This window comes from Phyllopteryx taeniolatus, chromosome 21 (genome assembly GCF_024500385.1).
Source record: "Phyllopteryx taeniolatus isolate TA_2022b chromosome 21, UOR_Ptae_1.2, whole genome shotgun sequence".
Classification (NCBI taxonomy): Eukaryota; Metazoa; Chordata; class Actinopteri; order Syngnathiformes; family Syngnathidae; genus Phyllopteryx; species Phyllopteryx taeniolatus.
In genome coordinates this window covers 2,456,879-2,477,045 of record NC_084522.1, presented here as the reverse complement: position 1 = coordinate 2,477,045, position 20,167 = coordinate 2,456,879, and the positions used below count along the sequence as shown (strand labels likewise).

The window sequence follows — 20,167 nt, the reverse complement described above, 5'->3', positions numbered from 1 at the left end:
ATACATAATGATATATAGATACTATAAAATAAGCATAGTTATCCATCAATTACATTATCACCAAAAATATTTATAAAAGTATTTAGAACAAATATTTATTTCCATATTTTGTAATAAAATATAGGCAGTATTTTTACTGTTTATTACAATACATTATTATTTGTATACATTAATAAAACATTCATAGTTATTAATACAATAATAATATTGTGTTAAATATGAAAATAAATTATGATCATAAGATTAATTAATTAAATTTCATATGATTAAACAAGCTATGTAATAATTTAGAGTAATATTCATTTTTGTATATTTTTTTGTCTATATGTTCATATTTATTTATTCATTATGAACAAATATTGTGTAAAAACATTTTATAATAAATATAAATGCACTGAAATATTTGCATTAAAAATATGATTTAAACAATGTGACTTATTGCTTGCCTTGGTCAGTCAACATCATGTAATATTATACTATAATATTGTTTTATTCAGATTCTGAAAACCAGTATTATTAAAATTGTGTATTTATTTTTATTGTTCATTTTTTAAAATTATATTAAGTGCACATAATGGTATGGTTTAAGGAAGAATTGTTTAAAAAAGCATTATACCGGTTTTTGTTTACCTCTACTAGAAATAATAATAATAAGAAGAAGAATAATAAATGATACGACGTGACAACTTTATTCAACTGATTCATCCTTCAAGTCCAGGAATTGTGTGCACCCTGTTGTGACTTGACGTCATACTTGGGCCCAACCGATGAATCGGCCAGCCAATTTACTTGGCCGATATTTTACATTTTCAAATCAGCAAAAATTGTCCAATTTTTATTTTACATATTAAAACATTCCCACATAAGACAAAGATGAAGACATTCAAACATCCATCCATCCATTTTCTGAGCCGCTTCTCCTCACTAGGGTCGCGGGCGTGCTGGAGCCTATCCCAGCTATCATCGGGCAGGAGGCGGGGTACACCCTGAACTGGTTGCCAGCCAATTGCAGGGCACATAGGAACAAACAACCATTCGCACTCACAGTCATGCCTACGGGCAATTTAGAGTCTCCAATTCATGCATATTTTTGGGATGTGGGAGGAAACCGGAGTGCCCGGAGAAAACCCACGCAGGCACGGGGAGAACATGCAAACTCCACACAGGTGGGGCCGGGGATTGAACCCGGGTCCTCAGAACTGTGAGGCTGACGCTCTAACCAGTCGCCCACCGTGCCGCACGACATTCAAACAAACATTAAAAAAAGTTTGGCAAAAATTATTTAAAAAATTAATAAATCGACCGATTTTTGCCAATTTTTCTCTCTGTTGTAGGGTTAAACAAATACTATAGGACGGCGTATTAGAAAACAGTCAAATGTTCTGCCTATATCATGTCTTTATTGTTGTCAGAGTTGAGGGACCAAAAAGGAAGTTATTTTATTTATTATATATATTTTTTTAATTCTTCGGCCGATTAATCGGTTATTGGAATTTTATCGGAATGTGCATCGGCCTAAAAAATCCATACCGGTCGGCCCCCACATTACACTATATTATATTGTTTTAATCTTTATTGAAGACTGTGAACAAGATAATAGAGTACAGGTACAGCAAGCATTCATCCCACAATGTTGTTGTCCTGCACAGTGTACAGTACAGAATGTCCACTTCAGCCTCCTTGCAGTTGTACGCAGGCCCGGCAAGCGGCAGTCATTCATGAGAACTTCCCTCTCTCTGTGTACTGTATGTGTGTGTGTGTGTGTGTGTGTGTGTGTGTATGCCATGCTTTGTGCATTTGTGATAGTTTGCATAGCCGGGTGTAAAGTTTCACTGGCGTCCAATTAAGGGCTTTGCAGACAGCGTGTGAACTGCGGCGGGGGAATAACCCGGCCTTAGATAACATTAAGGTGGCTGTTTGAGGATGTGTCACACTACCGTAACGGCTTGCGCGTGCATTGCTCCGGCATTGTTGGCTCACTCTTCCCGCTGGAATTAAAAATATGTAGCGCGTATTTAAATATTATAGGGCCAAGCGTGTGAGGACAGCCATGGAGCAGAAAATGGAATTTACGGCCATGTAGGAAAGCACCTAGCGGCTCAGTCAGTTGCAGAATATGAACAGTGCAATTAATACAATACATTTTCCATACACAGGTTAGCATATGGGGCTGTAATTAGTATGTCGCTAAAAGCAGAGTGGCGAACTACATGCATGAAAATGCGCAGAGAAGCTTGCAAACAAACAACTTTTTTTTTTTACTGTTCTGAAAAAGGCAACACCTTTCAGTTCACCATAACTACATGTCTTCAAAGCCAGAGTGGTTTTACTTTCTTCCAGTTTTATTGTAAACAGTAGTGTTTAGCTTCTCTTGATACGCGTACGAAAGTTATGAATGTAAATGGTTCCACTTTCGAGGTTCCTCTGTACATTTACAGGGTGCCCATAAAGTCTCTTGACAATTTAACACATTCATTAACAAAAGCAAACAAAAAATAAATAATACAAAATAAATTATATATATATATATATATATATATATATATATATATATATATATATATATATATATATATTTTTTTTTTTTTCTATGTTGACTTTGTGGACACACTGTATTTACATATTTGGAACATTTCTGTAACATGTTTTAAAAATAATTAAAAGTATATAGCCCATATAAAACATTATTGTACATGGGCTGTGTAATAATAATCATAATACATCTCATGTACAGTATTGTTATTCAATCTTAATAAGCTGTTTAAATTAGTCTCTGACATGTAATTGTTTTTAAACGTGACTATAATTATATGAATAAGAATAAAGTGGGATTAATTATTTAAACGTAATAAAATTAATAAAGAACATGAGTTTTGGACATGTACCTTTTTGAGTACTCAAGAACCCCGTACAAAGCATTACAAAAAAAACTGTGTTTTCCATCAATTATTATATTTAAATGTGTGTGACATGGTTCATCAAATTTTTTGTGTACAATAATGATACATGCCTCCACTTATTAATTCATAAACTGCTTAAAATAAGAATTGCGGCGTTATTTATTGACAGAAACACGTCAGAACTGGCTTGAAAAGTGCGCATGCGCAATGTTGACAGCATCGTCTTGACACCCACGTGCTCGCCTCTGTTTACACTTGTACGCGATGACGTCACATCACCAAGCCACGCCCCCACGCAGTGATTGGCAGCCAGTCAGCGACGAAAGGCAGAGACCAGGAAGAGAAGAAGAAGAACAAGAAGGAGACGAAGAAGAAGCGCTTCAGCTTCAAGAGCCAAAAAGTGTGTCCTGACAGGACGTAACTACAATTTCCCCCCCCCACCCGCAGAATCCTCGCTTTCACGGATTAATGGCGGACAACGAGAAAGGTAATTGACATCTTTTGAACGTCTCACTCGCGTTTTGGCTTGCTGTCGCTTTACAACAAACAAAAACAAAGACCCACATTTTAGCTTCATGCAAGCGAACTATCTCTGTTTGCGTCACAATTTTAACGTTAACACGTCAAACTCGACGAAAATGTGTTTATTTGTGCCTTTTAAATGCCCAAAATACATAACGCGGAAGTAGAAGCGTCCGCGTGTGAAGGAGGAACTCATTTGTCACCATTAACAACTACAAAAAAACTTAAAACAAAAAAATTAAAAATGCTTCCGAACCCGACTTGTACAACACGGTTTTATTTATTTGGGCGTGGTTTTTCTTGACTGTGTCCAATCTTTGAGTGGTCAAACAGGCGCGAGTGCGCATGTCAGTATTAAAAATAAATAAATTAAAAAAAAAAAAAAAAAAAAACAAGCAGGAAGTCAAGTGAGCTCAGGTGTGCTCAGTGTCTTTAATCTTATTTAATTACATTTTTCGTCGTGCATGTTTCTATTTGTCCATTTTGTTTCTATTTGTTGTTTATGTAACGTTTACCCATTTTTGTCACATGCACTGCTGTTATGTTTTGACGTTGTCGAATAAAGATTGGGGGGGAGCACAGGTATGCTGCATGTAATTTGTTTGTGTTTTAGTTCACCGTGTGCTCAGTACTTTAAGTTTCAAGTTTTCAATCAATTACTGTCAATCAACCAAAATCTTTATTTAACCAGTAAAAAAAAAAATATTGCGACCGAGATCTTTCTTTCAAGGGTGATCTGGACCAGAAGGTGGATCACAATTGATGTCATATCAACAATGAAATACATAAGTAAAAGAACACAGTATACATACAAGTAAAAGCAAAAGAACAGTATGATTACAAACAGAAAAAACTGTCAAGGGTTAATAAACTTATACAGTCTTACATGTTTCAGTACACTGTATGTTGTATGATGGGTATTTTGTGTCTCAACACACTGTGTTGGATATTTTGTGTGTTGGTAAACTTGACATTGCGTAACTTGTGTATTAGTACACTGTATGTTGAGTATTTTGTGTTTTACTACATTTAATATTGAGTATTTTGTGTCAGTGCACTGGTGTGAAACATGTTTTGGGAGCCTTATATGGTCCAATGAGAGTACCTCACACTAGGTACTATAAAAAGCCCAAAACGTACAAATGCTCGTATGAATAACTACTTAACGCTTTTCTTGCATTAGATTTTAAGAATGGACCTGAAATAAAAAAAGTTGATCAACTTCATTTTGGAGCTAAATGTATGCAGATATAAATGATGCTGCATTGTAGCCTAGTAATTGGAGATTTTGCTGAATTACCTTCTAGTTGTAGGTATGGGTGATGTTAGGATGACATTATCAGGCCTATAGTGCACAAGAGAGACAGAGAGAGAGAGAGAGAGAGACAGACGCTTTATCGTCATGGCAACAGACTCTCTCTCTCTCTCTCTCTCTCTCTAGTCAAAGTGTGGAAACGAAGATGCACCCCCCGGCTTTCAGCGTCCTCCGAATGCGATTGGCCACCCACTTCTCATAGGACGGGAGTTTGGTACAGTGGCATCCCCCCACTTCTTTTGTCCCGTGGTTTTGATTTTCGGGCCCGTCATGTGACACGCTATGTGGAAAATATTACGCTAATTGATTTGATGCTGCGACCCATCAGGCCCCTCAAACAGACGCTTGTTCCCGTAGAAGTGGAACACCACCCGCTACGTGAGGTTTCAAAACAACTTATTTAAAAGTAAAATAAGTCTTAAATAGTCATTTTAATGTTTTTAACTGTTATACAAATACAAAGAGATGTTAAACACTTAAAAACCCAAATCGTAATTGACCCCCGCCCCTGCACCGCACAGTTTAAAAAATAATAATTGCCACAAGATGGCGGTAAAGCATTTTTCTATTACACATGGTTCTGGCCAGAGCACAAAAACTGAGGTTAGGTTCCAAAATAAAATAAAATAAAATGCCAAACCACCAATCTGTAGGAATTTGCTGTACACGTTTTCGATACATTTTTCTGCTCATTTTCATGATAGTCGTTAGCCTTTATGCTATATCAGTTACATGCTATTTATATATTCCTGTTGTAGTGGGCAGCCAAAATGTATCCAATAGACAATCCGAATCACACACATTCTGAGGGCTGCAATGATTATTCGAATAACTCAAATAATTTTTAAAGTGCAATGTGCCTCCTGCAATTAATTGTAATTGTAATGCCTCCACAGGTGGCCGAGGATAGACAAAACTGCCGGTGCACTGTCAATTGCTTTATTCAACAATCGGTACCAATAATAATAACGTTCATATCCAAGCTTCTGTCTGCAGTTGCTTAACATTTAGATTGGCTAACGGTTAGCCAGTTAACAGCCAGCTGCTAATTTGCACGAGCAGCCAACTCCTCTCTCACTGGCAACTCACCAGGCCAGGCCACACCTTTTAAAGCCACACACGTTCAAAGTCGCATATACTACAGTGTATAATGTAAGGAGGGGAACTAAAGTGGCCAAAAATAATACCTGCACTTCAATAAATTATTGTTAAATGATACAAAATCAAATTCTATTACTCAAATAATTGAGTAATAGAATTTGCTAGAATAATGGATCCTAAAAAGATTTAATAGCCCCAACCCTAAACTCTACCCCTTAGAGAGCAACTTGTCATATTATTAGGGACGCCTCACATACACACACACATTCATGTTCATCTTAAGCACACACAATTCCCGCTTTAACCCCTCGGGCGTCCGTTCCGGCTGGCTAGCATTGCCGCCTCCCCAAAGTGGACCGACAGGCCCTGGCCGGGATTAGGCGAGCGCTAATCTGGGACACGTCAGATTACGCTTTTCACTTCGCGCAGCTCACGTGACACATAAAACAGGACCTCCCGAATAGAGGGATGGATGGATAGAGTAGATGAGAGTGGGAAGGAAGAAGGGTCACGCAATAACACCGCCGCACTACCGTGTCGGGACGAAAGGACGATGCGAAATAAGAACGTTACAGCCACATGTACGCAAACGAGCCGGGCTAAAATTGCAGCGGTCGGACAACATGGAGGCTCTGGAGGAGTACCGCTCGCCCTTCGACTTTGAGCGAGGTGTCGATGCCAGCTTCCTCCACCTGGCGCCCGCCTTCAGCGACACACCGACGCTGCCCAGCAGAGGTAAACGCCGGGACGCAGATGTTGGATGTGGGGCCATCGTGCTTGTCAGTTTGTCCGTGTTCCGTTGTTTGGTAGAACAACTGTACGGAGTTCATTGTAAATACAGTGCTAACTTGACTTACTTCTGTTTGTCTTTGAATTATCATGATGCACAAATTGCCAAATTCTTTACATTCTATTAAATTGTTATGAATGTATGTTTTTATAAAGTAAAATACTGTAGCATGCTCTTATTAAAAAAAAGTAAAATTTTTTTGTTAGTTTGTTGGGGTGCTGTAACAGATTAATGGCCTTGCCATTCATTTCAATAGGGAAAGTTGATTTGAGAGCCGAGTGATTTTTAGTTAAGAGCACGTTCATGGAACGAATTGTTCTTGCAAGTCAAGGTGACACTGTATTGCGTTACTTTATGTATTAGGAATGTGTACTGTTTCTGTATATCTGTCACTGAGGCCAATGCGATTCGTGTGTCCATACGCTGCCTACGACAAACGATTACAAGACGATTCACTCCGATTATGATCCGATTCACACAGTATTCACTGCAATTACGATGCAACTCCACTGAAATGATTCAATAGCGATGCCATACGATTCGATCTCATTATGATCTGATTGAATCCATTGCGAGGCGCTACAACACGATTCGCTATAGTTCAAATATGATTAGCTTCAGTTATGATCCAATTAATACGATTTGCGCTAATTACAATACTATGTTTCACTCCATTTAAGATGTGACTCACTCAGGTTACGAGGCGATACGACGCATTTGATTTTTACGATGTGATTAACTCCAAATACAATGCGATACAACGCTTCCTCCAGTTACAATACGATTCACTCCAGTTACGATTTGATTTACTTGGATTACGACGTGCTACAATGAGATTCAAATTACAATGCATTTCACTCTTAATACGATGCAATAATCACTAGTTACAATGCTACACAAAGGCATTCGCTCCAATTACGATACGATCCACTCAGATTATGATACAATACAATACGATTTACTCCAATTACGAAACAAGTCACTCCAATTGTGAGGTGATAAAATACGATACACTCGTTGCGGTACAATTCACTCCGATTATAATACGATTAAGATTTACTCCAAATACAATTCAATTATGACCGATGCATGCGATTTACTCCAATCATAGTACAATTCAATTCAATACAATTCATAGTACAAGATTACGATCCGATAAATTTGATTTACTCCAATTACGATGCAATTGACTCCGATTATAATGCACTCCAACTCCATTGCTATACAATAGACTTCAATTGAATACAATTCACTCCAAATTATTATCTGATACAATACGGTCGACGTGATATTATTTAATAATAATTTGTGCGATTTGTCTATTTTTTTAATTTTCTGCCAATTGATGGAACTCTTGGAGTCATACTGTCATTGTTTATGCTTTGTGGAAACAGTTCGGCAACGCTCTTTCTGTTCCACTTCCTGTCGCCTGAGTGTCCAAATGTGTTTGCCCATATCCAGTTCTCGCCTTGCCACTCCTCATTTCGATTGAGCGGAGCTGTCTCCATGCAGAAGACTCGCTTGGTATTATTGATGCGTTGCTGCTCCCGTAGCCATCAGTGTGTGCTCATGTGTCTATTTGGTGTACTTGAACTTACCGTCAAACGACAAGCATTGTTAGCGCCCGAGAATGCTATCCTTCCATTATCCTGGTCAACACCGAGCAGGACAGCCCTCAAGCGCCACCTGTTGGCAAATATTTCCACCAGTACTGCGTACCTGAAGTATATTCGTCGCACTTTCAGGCTCGCAGCTGGATCTGGATCCGGTGGCCGAAGTGGGACAGGACGCGGCGATGGGCGTCGGACCCCCGTCGCCAACCCCTATGATGACTGAGGAGGAACGCCAGGAGCTGCAAGTGGAGTTGTTGAGGGTTAGCCGTCATTTTGTGCTACTGCTACGTCGGGTTGCTCAATTCCACTCCAAATATGATGCGATACAATACGATTCACTCCAATTAAGATCAAATATGATTCGCTTCAATTACTATGTGATATCATTCACTCATGCACTAAACAATAATGGATAAACACTCTTTGTTTACTCTTCGCCTCCACACTGCTAACGCTAGAGCACATTTGTTCCCTTCGCTCAGTCAGACGTTACGTTCGCTCGCTGTGTTAAAGGACAACACGCCCAATCAAAACTAATCAACGCTCATGGCGGGCGCGCAGGTGGAGGATGAGATCCAGACGCTGTCTCAGGTTCTGGCGGTGAAGGAGACGCAGCTGGCCGACATCAAACGGAAGCTGGGGGTGACGCCGCTCAACGAGCTCAAGCAGAACTTCACCAAATCTTGGCAGGAAGTCACCACCTCATCGGCGTACGTACCGCACTTCCTCTTTACGTCCACTTATTTTGTTCCCCTAAAGCAGGCCAGGAAGTGAGCGTCCGTCCGTCCGTTTGAAAATGAAAACTTTGATTGCTCTTCTCTGTCTCCCCTCGGCAGGTACAAGAGGACATCGGAGACGCTGTCGCACGCCGGCCTCAAGGCCACGGCGGCCTTGTCCAACGTGAGCGCGGCCATCAGCCGCAAGCTGGAAGACGTCAGGTGAGCCGCGAGCCGAGCGGACGCCGCGTTCGGGCCGCCGCTTGGTTTGCGGTCGTCGAGCCGACCGGGAATTTTGACCGCGTGAGCGTTGGCGTGGTCCTGCCGGTCCCACAGCGCTTGTGATTTATCAAAACTTAACACGGTCATGCCGCACTGCCCTCACGGAAGAGCGTGTTTTTTCACGCTTTTGTACATACGACTACTAACTCAACCAGTGTCCACGGTCGTCTATTAACTCAAGGGCAAATGTGGCAAGGTTTGGGGATCAATATGAAACGTTACCGGTATGCTGACAATTTGTCAAGTAAAAGTGGAAACCCACCAACCAACTAACTAGACTGGCTGACCAACCAACTAAACTGCCAACATCTGACCATCAAAGTCAATCAACTCACTAGACTTGACCAACCAATTAAACTGCCAAACAACCGACTTAACTTGACTAACTACACAGCTGACTGAAAAACTAGAGCGACCGACCAACCGACTAGACTGGCCGACTAAACTGCTGACTGAGGATGAACTAGTATGCCCAACTAACTAAACTGCCGACTGACTAACTAGATCGATAGTCCATTTACTTCATTCAACCAAAAGGGAAATTCACTGGACTGACCAACCAATAAACTAAAGTGCTGACTGACGAACAAGACCAACGAACTAACTAAACAGCTGATCGACGAGATCGATACAGTTCAGATATTTTATTCATCCTCAGCTAAGCGAAATTCAGTAAACTGACCGATGGATCAACAAACTAAATTGCTAACTTAAACTGACCGACCGACAAAGTAAACAGCCAACTTCCGACCAACCAACGAACTCGACTGACTGACCGACTAAAGTGCCAACTGACTGACTTGACTCGATTGATTAACTTCAGTGTTGACTAATGAACGAGAGCAACTAAACTGCAGACTGCCACCCGACAAAGTCCACCGACATTTTTTTTTCTTAACGCGAGCCATCTATGGGAGAAAGGCATTTATTTGTCTTGAGCCCACGGCGACTAATTGCGCTTCGGTGTCTATTAATTAGCCGGATGGCTTCTACTCGTCGTTAATTGTTAAACCAAACCACTCGGACTCTCGCTAATTGTTTCCGGCTTAATCCGGCAAACAGAACCCGCTAACCATGAGACTCAAGACCCCCCCCCCCCCCTTCCTCCCCAACTGAGAATGCTAATCCAACTTCTCCGCTGTCATCCTTCCTCTGTGGATTAGCGACAAGCAAACGAGATTAGCCAGCCGCCGCCTCAAAGTTGACGATTACTCTGAAATACGACCTCATGCAGGGGGGGTACTGGGTTTCTGGGCGGGTTTTTGTGGGCATGTTTTTTGTGTTTTTTACTTGAGTAGTGGCAGCAGGTCAGTAATACTTGCAATACTTGAGTTAAACCCCCCACCCCGAAAACAGGATGTGCGTGTGTGCGCGTGGAGTAACAGTGTGCTGACTACCATTCTGATATGACAACTAATCCCCCCCACCAACTGCGCCCCTCCCTTTTTTGTTAACGCTGCCGACTAGCAAGCGCTCTTTGCAGCACTCGGCTAGCATGCCTGTCATGAGGTAAGGCCGCCATCTTGTGTCCAACTGATCTGTTTCCTTTTGTTTACTAAACTTTATTTTTTGTCATGTATGTAAGCTACTTTTTAAAATGTTTCTGCTGGGTTTTACCAACAACAACAACAAAAGTTTCTCAATTTAGTAGAAAGTTGTACAAAAATGTTAACTTTTTCATAATTTGACTTTATTTTTGCTGGTAGAAATTGCATTTCATTGTGATACTAATTTACACAATTGAGTAGGAAATTGTAAAAAAAAAAAAAAAAAATTATTATTATTATTTCCCTTTATTTGCTTGGAGAAATTATATGATCCATAGTGTCACTGTCATTTTTATCTATTTTACTATCCTCAATCGCTTAAATTTTTACATATTTTAAAAATGGATTATGATTGTAAATTTGGCTGCGTTCCATTTCACTTTTATTACAGTTCCTTTTACACCAAAAAATGTCACCACTGTTTTTTTACCTAAAAGATTTGTTTTGGGCGAAAATAACTATTGTTTAAAAAAATAAATAAATGCATGAAAAATGTTATTGAAATTCAAGCATTTTTTCATTGTTTTTTTTTGGGGGGGGGGGGTACATTTTTATTTTACTGTCCTATAGTTTTTGTTCATATATAGTTTTCTTTTACACCAAAAATGTCACACTTACTAATTCCAGCTACTACAAAATTGTACTAAATTCAAGCTGCAATGATGATTTGCTGAATTATTATATATTTTTTTCTCTTTCAGGAATGCTCCCTCCTTCAAGACCTTTGAGGAGAAAGTGGGGTCATGGAAGGTAAAAAAAAAAAAAAAAAAAAAGCTGATGTCCACCAGGATACGCGGTGGTGGTGGTCTACTTAAAAATCTTCCTCTCTGTTTCAGAACAAGATGAGTCAATCGGAGATGGACGCCGGCGAGCAGATTAACGTTCCAGATGCGGAGCCTCAGCACCAGGACACGCCCACCACCCTTGACACGCCCTTGCACTAACCCCCTGAGCACCAACCCTTTGACCCCCCCCCCCCTCCAAACATATCTTCAAAGGTGTCGGTATCCTGAATTCATTAGAACCTCGCAACCTCCTGACATCGCTTTATGCGGCACGCGCTCACTCAGCTTCACTTAACACAAACGCACGTTGTTCTTGTTCTATAGCTTCATCATGTTAACATTTTGTTTTTGTCATGTTTGGGGCCAAATCCGCTTTATTTATAATAGTCTAACACACACACACACACACACTCAAGGTAGTGAAGCCAAAGTGAACATTTGAACAAAGTTGGTGACTGCTGCTTCGTTACTAACTGTAAGCCATAATAAAAAAAGGCTGTTACACTGCCCGAGTTTCAAAATACAATACACTCTTTACTCAGTGCGCTTTAAGATATTTTTTAATATAAATCTCTCACGTTATCATGGATTTTGTTGTTGAATTAATAAATATATTAAACTGCTCAACAGTTGTTTTTAATTAACTTCAAAGCAGAAAAAAAATGGCCAAAAACGTACATTTGTTCGTAAAGTTATAAAACATGGAAAATTCACTTTTTTTAAATGAATTAAAATTTGTTAATTTGCTAATAATATAAAAGCAAACATAAGTATCATAATGATATTGAGTGAATTGGGGGAAAATGCATATTAGCTGCATTTCCCGATTTGAACACCAGATGGAGGCAAAGAACAGAAGCTGCCGTAACCTGGAAAGTTGGCCACAACGTACATCCACCGCAGTTGTTCGCCTCATAATTGCCAGTTATGATCCTCAATGTCCTAATAATTATCAAGCTGTGTCACTCTATAAGTCTAGTTATATCCAGGAATTATGTTTCCAGAGTGCTTTGATAAGCAAATGCTGATGCAAAACCGTAACATTTTAAGCTTACATGACAATGTAGCTACATTATTTTACAGTTTGATCGATGAACTGCTGTTAAAATCAATAAATTGCATCCGCAAAGATGAAGTTTGGTATCGTCTATTTTCTGGAAGGGACGATATTGAAGTTTGAAGACTTTCGGTTGGGTCTGTTTCCGAGATGGAGCGATATCGACAATAACGACGACAAACTTCGGCCTGTCGTATTTCCTGGAGGCATCCATACGACCTGACCTTTAACCTCACTCGGATCCCAGCTAACCGGAGAGAACTGATTGAAGGCCAATCGTATACACATTTATTCACACTCAAGATTTAGTCTGCAAATTCTGTTTAAGGCGATGACTGATGAAGAACTTTTTCTTTACTGGAGAGGGAACTATTGACAACAGCCTTCAATAGAACGCCGGTCGCCTCAATTTCATTGCAGCCATCGTGCAATAGTAACAGAGGTAAAAATGTGGTCTCATCTATTGCCTCTTGGCTGCGATATCAACAATAAAGACAGTACTTTGGTGTAGTCTATTTCCTGGAGGGAATGACAGACTGGTCGTGTCTATTTTCTGGAGAGCGGAACATTGAGGCATAGGACTGCGCTCCCGTATTTCCTGGACTCGGCGATAGACAATAATTTACTCCACGTGTGTGAGGAAAGCCAACTTCCCCCGAGTCAGAAACGTACTGACTCATCAAAAGGAAAATACCGTAAATAAAAACAAGCATGTCTTACCCGCTCGTTTTTTTTTTTTTTTTTTAAATATAAAAGTGGCTTCCCCTTTCCAAAGCTAGTTTTTCTTTCTTTATTTTTAAGACTTCGCCGTTTTACAAGGCTCCCGGATCCGGCCATATGCAGAAGTGTTTCTTCTTCTTCGATTTTGTGAGATCACGTGTGATCACGCGAGATTCCGAAATCGGCGGCAAAACAGAATCTATGTGTGCGCTTGTCTTTCTTGCAAATAGTGATCTATAATCATCCTAATCTAACACGTTTTATGTGTGTAGTGTTGTCAAAGAAACACACTGGAGACACCACTTTTAACAAACAGCTGCCAGTAAAGAAACCAAACTTTCTTTTTTTTATTTTGTTAAAATCTCCACAGCTGTGACGTCACGTGGATTTAAAAAAAACTAAACAAAAAAATTGTACAAACAGCAAACAACAACAGCACCAGAACCAACGGAAGTGTCAGTAAACACATTTATACAGGTATAATACTATATATATATATATATATATATATATATAAAGAAAAGATACAAAGTAAAGGTATGACAGGAATTAACAGTCAGTGTACGGATTCATCTTTATATTTAATCTGATCATGATAATAAAAAAAAAAAAACAACCTGGGTGCAATAGAGTACTATTTGAGATATATCATATATACTCTGATATATACATGTTTTGTTTATAAGTGCTTTAAGTGGAGCGGTTCATAAAAACGAATCAAGAAAAGCTTGGAAATGACTCCTGCTAGCTTAGCTTTGACGCGCATAAAGATTTATGTCGATTTGTGTCCGTAGGAATATATGTTCTTTTTTAAATCACGCAAGTGGTCATGCTCTTGTGGTCCAAATGCAAAACATAATAATAAAATAATACAGGAAAAAGAGCATAAAGCTATGCTAAGCAGCTAAAGTTGCACACTGTTGAGCCAAATGTGGGAATGTTGTCAATTTTCTTCACTAATAGCAAAAAAGACTAGATATGATTTTAGTTTTTTTTTTCAAATTAACATACACAAATGCTAACTGCTGCACTAGCTTCTTACCTAAATTATTCAACCCACAGTAAAATAAAAATGTAAAATTTCAAAGCGGCTTTATTTTTTTTACGTGAATTTAACGCAAGCATAGCTGCCACAATTGTCTTTATGCCAAGATTGATAGCACTATCTATTCACGTTTAAAATAATTGCTAAACCGCCACTGTTAGCTTGAAACATCTTAATTCTGACTTGATGGCAACTAAAGAAAAAGCTATGAAGAATCATTTTTCACGTTTATGTCCTAAAGTAAAATATAGGCAACTGGAGTTGTTAGTGTATAGCCTGTTACAGCCTTAGCGCTAGCCTTGCGAACGCCGAGTCTTTGTTTTGACGAAAACTCATCAAAATGTCACCAATTCACGTTTTATGTCCCCCAAATAAAAAAATAAAAAACACACACACAATTCTCTCTATGCTAACCTATGATAGCATAATGTTTACAAATGCTTGTTTTTAGGGATGGAAACCAGTACAAATGGAAATGGGGAAAGATTTGGTAAATGATGTTTATGTCTTACCTAAAAATAAAAAAAAATAAAAACGTATCTATGCTATGCTAACCTATTCTCACATTTTGTTAGCTCATGTTTGTTTTGAAGGATGGAAACAAAAGATTTTGGAACACGAAGTTTATGCTTTACCAATAAATGAACAAAATAACAATTCTGTCTATGCTAAGCTAAACTAGCAAATTTGCTGATTATTGTTTTCAAGGGACGAAAATGGAAGATTTATGACCTACATACTGACAAATGAACAAAATGTTTCTATGGTATGCTAAGCTAACCTACTCTAATAATATTTGTTTTGCAGGATGGAAGCAAGATTTCGTACTACATTGAACTTTGACTTATTTTTGTGATTTCATCTGGGGAAAAAAATGCTATTTGTTGATGTTTTTCATTTACAAAATGTTAGCAACTGTACGAAAGTGATTTGGTTGTAAATAAAAAAATCTTCACTTGGCAAAGATTTTCGAAAGATTCTGTGTGACACTGCTCTTGAATCCAGAACATGGACGACACCAAGTTATTTTTTTTTTTAACTCATTTCAACGTATTATCATGCACATGCGACATAGGCAATTCTTATGAAAGAATTGAAATTGTTAGCGTATTTACACCACATGTGTGTGTGTGTTGAATTCTTGAGGTCGTGATTGTAGAGTTAACCAATGAGATCGTCCCGGTTGCATATTCACAAGCTGCAAACAAACAAACAAATGTCCGACGTTACGGCGCTATCGTCCTTCACGGCCGCGCTTTTAAAGCGGACGATCTGATTGGCTGTTTCACATGCTGTGAGGCTTTCTGTGATTTGTCCAACAACCCCGCCACCCTCCTACCCCCCCAAAAAAAAACTAAATCACCGCATCATGACACGGACATCAGAATTATGTACAAGCCCTTGTCCAGAAGGGTAAACAAACAAAAAAAAAAACTGGAAGTCAATTTAAAAATAAGAAACAACAAACGGCATCGTAGATAACAACACAGAAAAAAAAGTCGCAAAGTCTTTCAAAAGAAAAAAAAAAGAAAAATCTCAACCCGGAAACATTCCCTCTGCTTCCCAGAGACTTGCAATCCAGAAGTTCAATCAAGGCACATTCGGGAATCTGGTATTTACGTTAGCTAACATTGCTAACGTTAATGCGGGAATAGCCACAAGCCCCACCTCCAAGCTGTTTGGCAACGTGGTTGCCATGGAGACAAGCATAGATAGCTTAAATCTATAACTTCCTGTTGTACACGCCATTGACCATCCGATGAATAAATGCAGTACAAAAAACAAACACACAAAAAAATTAGCATATTTTTGAACCAAGAATCTGAAATTTGAAATCCCAATAAAATCTGTCAGAAATTTTCATTCAGGATCTAGAGCAATATGAAAAGTTGGACTAATCGTGTCATAACACTTTGCGTTCAATTTCGTTGTTTTTGACTCGATTGTTACAAAAAGATTTAGAATACGGATCCAAATCAACACACCGGATTTCCGAGATCGTAAATAAAATGTCAAAAAGTGGGAGAAAAAAATGTGCGCGCACCTTGTCTTCAGATCCTCACCAAAATTGAACGGCTTCACGCTAGGAACTACTGTCAAATGTGGTCAAAATCAGTTAGGTAGTTTTAGTGTAGTCCTGCGAGCTAACTAATGAACAACAACAACAACAAAATCTATTGGGCATTTGACTGAAATATTTTCTGCAAATAAAATAGGCTGGGAATTCGGAAACCTTGTTGGTGACGAAGATAATGTTTTAATCGATGCCCTAATTTTCGTAAAACTAGCATGACAGTAAAGGCCTGCTGACGAGCTAGTCTTGAGATTTCGTACACTCATTTGGAGAATATGAAAACCCAGCGCGTTTAGCTAACATGAGCTACATTAAATTTGCTTCACCCTTCCGCTGAGTCTGATCAAAATCACAAATCAACCAACAAAATGTTAAAACAAATTATCGTGTGCACATCTTTGTTCGGATGCTCACCAAAATTGAATGGCTTCACAATAGAAAAGAACGTCACCCTACCGTAAAATGTTGTAAAAATCGGTTAGGTAGTTTTCGCGTAACCCTGTAAGCTAGCTAGCAACCAGCAAACTAGCGATTGGGCATTTGACTGCAATTGAATGTAACTTAACTAAGGAGAATGTTTTTCTTTTTTTTTTTTTTTAAACTTCTCTCTGAAAATTCTAAACTCCTGCTTCGACAAAAACAAACAAACAAAAAAAGTCAATCAAAACGATACATTTCGAACTTGGCGGAGGTAACGCCAAGCTGGGTACACTCGTTAGATTTTGAGTCAGGTGTTTTTTATTTTCATGTTCTACAGCAACAACAATTCGTACAAGATGGCAGCCAATGGCGGGAATAGCACCTCCATCTTAACAAGATGGCGTACGGTTGTTTTTACAGTCCAAGTATGTGAATTGGATTTGAGCTGCTAGCTGGTTAGTTGGTAACATAGCACCGTGGCCCGGTTTCAGCCCACCAACGTTTAACCGGGGCCACCTTTAAGCTGTCAATCAAGCTAGCAAGAACATGAAAACAAAAACAACAAATATTAAAATAGGATACAGTATATATTTTTATGGAAAGCATCAAAATCAAAAAACAAAATGTTAAATTTGTTTTAATCATTTTTGTTAAATCCCAACATTTGTTGATAAATAGATGTCTCTCAAACAATACTGCAGCTAATATTTTTTTTTGGACAGAATTGCACGGAAGAAGCATAACGATTTTTACTATTGTTATTTAACGGAAGCGACTTTAAAGGCCGGCGTCGGACAGGTCGTGCTTAAGGAGGTCGTAAACAAGCAAACCGTACGACAAATACTTATACGTTAGCGACATTTTCATGGCAAGCAAAACAAAAAAAGCGAAAATAAGATTAAAAAGTGGCGAGGAAAAAAAATCTATCAGTATTAGTAACGTCGCAAAAAAAGTAGAAATCTATGAAGGTTTTTGGGGCTTTACGATGTTTTCCCGTCAACTAGCAACAATGGAAAACAAAATACAGTGTAATCCAAATAATGATAAACATTTAACGATTAAAGCAAGCTAAAACAGTGACCTAATCAGTTAAGTGCTTTTTACACCTAGCTAGGAAACTTCCAAAGTTCTTCCCGTTTGTTACATCTACATGTAGTCATAAAATGGAAGCGACATTTAGGCACGGACAAAAATTTACCAAGTGCTCCGTTTAAGTGCCTCGCTTTTGATTTGAGGCCCTCCTCTTTGCTTAGCATGCTAGCATCAAAATGTGTAAAAAAAAAAATAAGAAGAAAAAAGATTTTTCAGAGGAGGGCTGGGGTACTTTTTACAGGAAGTTGTTATTTTTTTGCTTTTTCGGCGGTCTGTCTTGGTTTCACCGAAGAAGAAACATCAACAAGTGTAAACATGGCACTGTAACAAAACGCTAACAAACAAAAAAGTTTTTGGTTGCAAAGTTTTCATGCGAGATTAACGAAAAAGTCGAAAAATGACCGAATGGTTTTAACTTTTCATTCAATACCTGATAAAACAAAGGAGGGAAAAAAAAAAACATTCAGTCCAAGTTTGTTGTCCAAAATGTTCCCTCGGGGCGATAAACTTTTTTTCTTGGAAAAATGTTAGAAAATGAAAAACAAGCGATGAAGACAGTGAAGCTTTCACAATGACCCTCGACGCTGTTCTCCGACATTTGCTGAGAAATTCGAGCACAGAGGTTTGTTCAAAAAATGTTTCTTCGCTACGACACTGCGTTTTAAAAAGCCGAACTTCCCGAAAAATAATTCTCCCAAAAATGGTTGAAAAGGGGAAAAAAAAGATGAAGACAACATAGCAACGCTTCTCCATTTGTTTCCTGACTTTTTTCTTAAAATGCTAGTCGAGAAATTTGTTCCTTCGAATAATTTCCAAACCCCCAAAAATTGGTCTTTTTGGACGTTTCTTTGCTTGAACGTTGAACTTTACAGAACATATAAAGGATGCGATGCTGGCAATAAACGTATGTTTTTGAAAAATTCTGAAAAACATAAAACAGGAGATGACGTCACCTTGTTCTTCCACGTTGTTCCCCAATTTTTCTTCAAAATGCTCGCAAAAGTTTGTTTTACTGTTGGATAGTTTCGGACAAAACAAAAGGTCTTTCTGGGATTTTTCTTGGTTTCGTTGAAAAAAGGCGGACATGATGCTGGCGATAAACATTTGAAATGTCAAAAAAGGAAATAAGAAAATGAAGCTGTGTCGTTGCTCCGGATCCATTTTTGACAAGAGTCAAAACATTACACAAAACATTCCAAAAGTAAAACAAGAGATGAAGAAGATGAAGCGGGCGATGACGACGTTTACGTTGTTCCCGGACTTTTCCTTGAGATGCTAGCGCAGAAGTTTGTTTGTTCTTCTGGAAAATTTCCCAAAAAACAAAAAAGCCGAACTTTACAAAACGTTCAAAATGTAAAACAAGAGATGAATGAGACAAAAATGTCGCAACGTTCCTCTACTTTGTTCCCTACTTTCCCCTAAAAAAAAAAAAAGTTCTTTACTTCTGATCATTTCCGACAAAACAATAGTTTAGAACTTTACAAAGACGTGAAGACCAAGTGGCTCCCCAATTTTTCCTGTAAATTCTAGCAAATAAGTTTTGTTTGGATCATTTTTGGGACATTTCTTCACTAGGACGTTCTGTTTAAAAAAAAGTAATTGTACGATGGATCTTCTTGGGAAAATCCTTAAAAAAAACGTAAAACCAGATGAAGACATCATGATGTTCCTCCGTGCTCAAAAATGCTAGCAAAGACGTTTGTTCTTCTTTTCCATCACTTTCCGTTTTTTTTCTTCGCTGGGAAGTTCGGTTTAAAAACTTTACAAAACCATAGAAAGCAACGTTGAAAACAACAACTAAAGAAACAAACGAACCCCATAAATGTGTCTATTTTTCTTCACAGTTTTTGTAGCTGCACTTTCCCGAAAAGAGGGAATGACGGGGAACGTCCTCAGTTGGCGCCACCTGCTGGAACGGAGGGATGTTGGCATTTGGGGCGGAGCGGGAGCTTGATGAACAGTTGCGATTTTGATCTGAAGAGAGAACGCATGCAGAACGAGGCTCCTCGCCCCATTTTGGCAGGCGGGTCCCGACGTCGATCTAGTCGGTGAATCTCTGGCAGGCCTTCTTCCAGCGGCAGGCGGTGCACCACATGTCGCGATTCTCCATCCCGTACACTTTGCGGCACTTCTTGCCTTCGCCGCGCACTTTACGGCTGCGGGAAAACAACAAGAAAAGATTACTTGT

At 38.9% G+C, this 20,167-nt stretch overlaps 2 protein-coding genes across 6 annotated transcripts in view; one reads left to right on the top strand and one right to left on the bottom strand.

Annotated features, from left to right (window-relative positions):
- Positions 1-3,221: 3,221 nt before the first annotated feature.
- On the top strand, positions 3,222-12,706 carry tpd52 (tumor protein D52). Of its 5 annotated transcripts, none has more exons than XM_061760889.1 (7): positions 3,222-3,387; positions 8,374-8,501; positions 8,803-8,951; positions 9,078-9,179; positions 10,707-10,748; positions 11,488-11,536; positions 11,623-12,706. In XM_061760889.1, the coding sequence occupies exons 1-7, from the start codon at positions 3,369-3,371 to the stop codon at positions 11,728-11,730; spliced, it is 597 nt and encodes a 198-aa protein (XP_061616873.1). In that variant the 5' UTR covers positions 3,222-3,368; the 3' UTR covers positions 11,731-12,706. The 5 variants fall into 5 exon arrangements, with proteins under 5 accessions (XP_061616873.1, XP_061616874.1, XP_061616870.1 ...); XM_061760886.1 differs by lacking the exon at positions 3,222-3,387 and adding an exon at positions 5,673-6,573; XM_061760890.1 differs by lacking the exon at positions 10,707-10,748 and having other exon boundaries at positions 3,226-3,387.
- Positions 12,707-13,680: 974 nt separating this feature from the next.
- The window catches only part of znf704 (zinc finger protein 704), a 35,527-nt gene continuing 29,040 nt past the window's right edge, over positions 13,681-20,167 (bottom strand). The window contains exon 9 of the mRNA XM_061760883.1: positions 13,681-20,135. Within this exon, the coding sequence (XP_061616867.1) occupies positions 20,021-20,135 (115 nt within the window). The 3' untranslated portion in view covers positions 13,681-20,020. The remainder of the gene's footprint in view (positions 20,136-20,167) is intronic.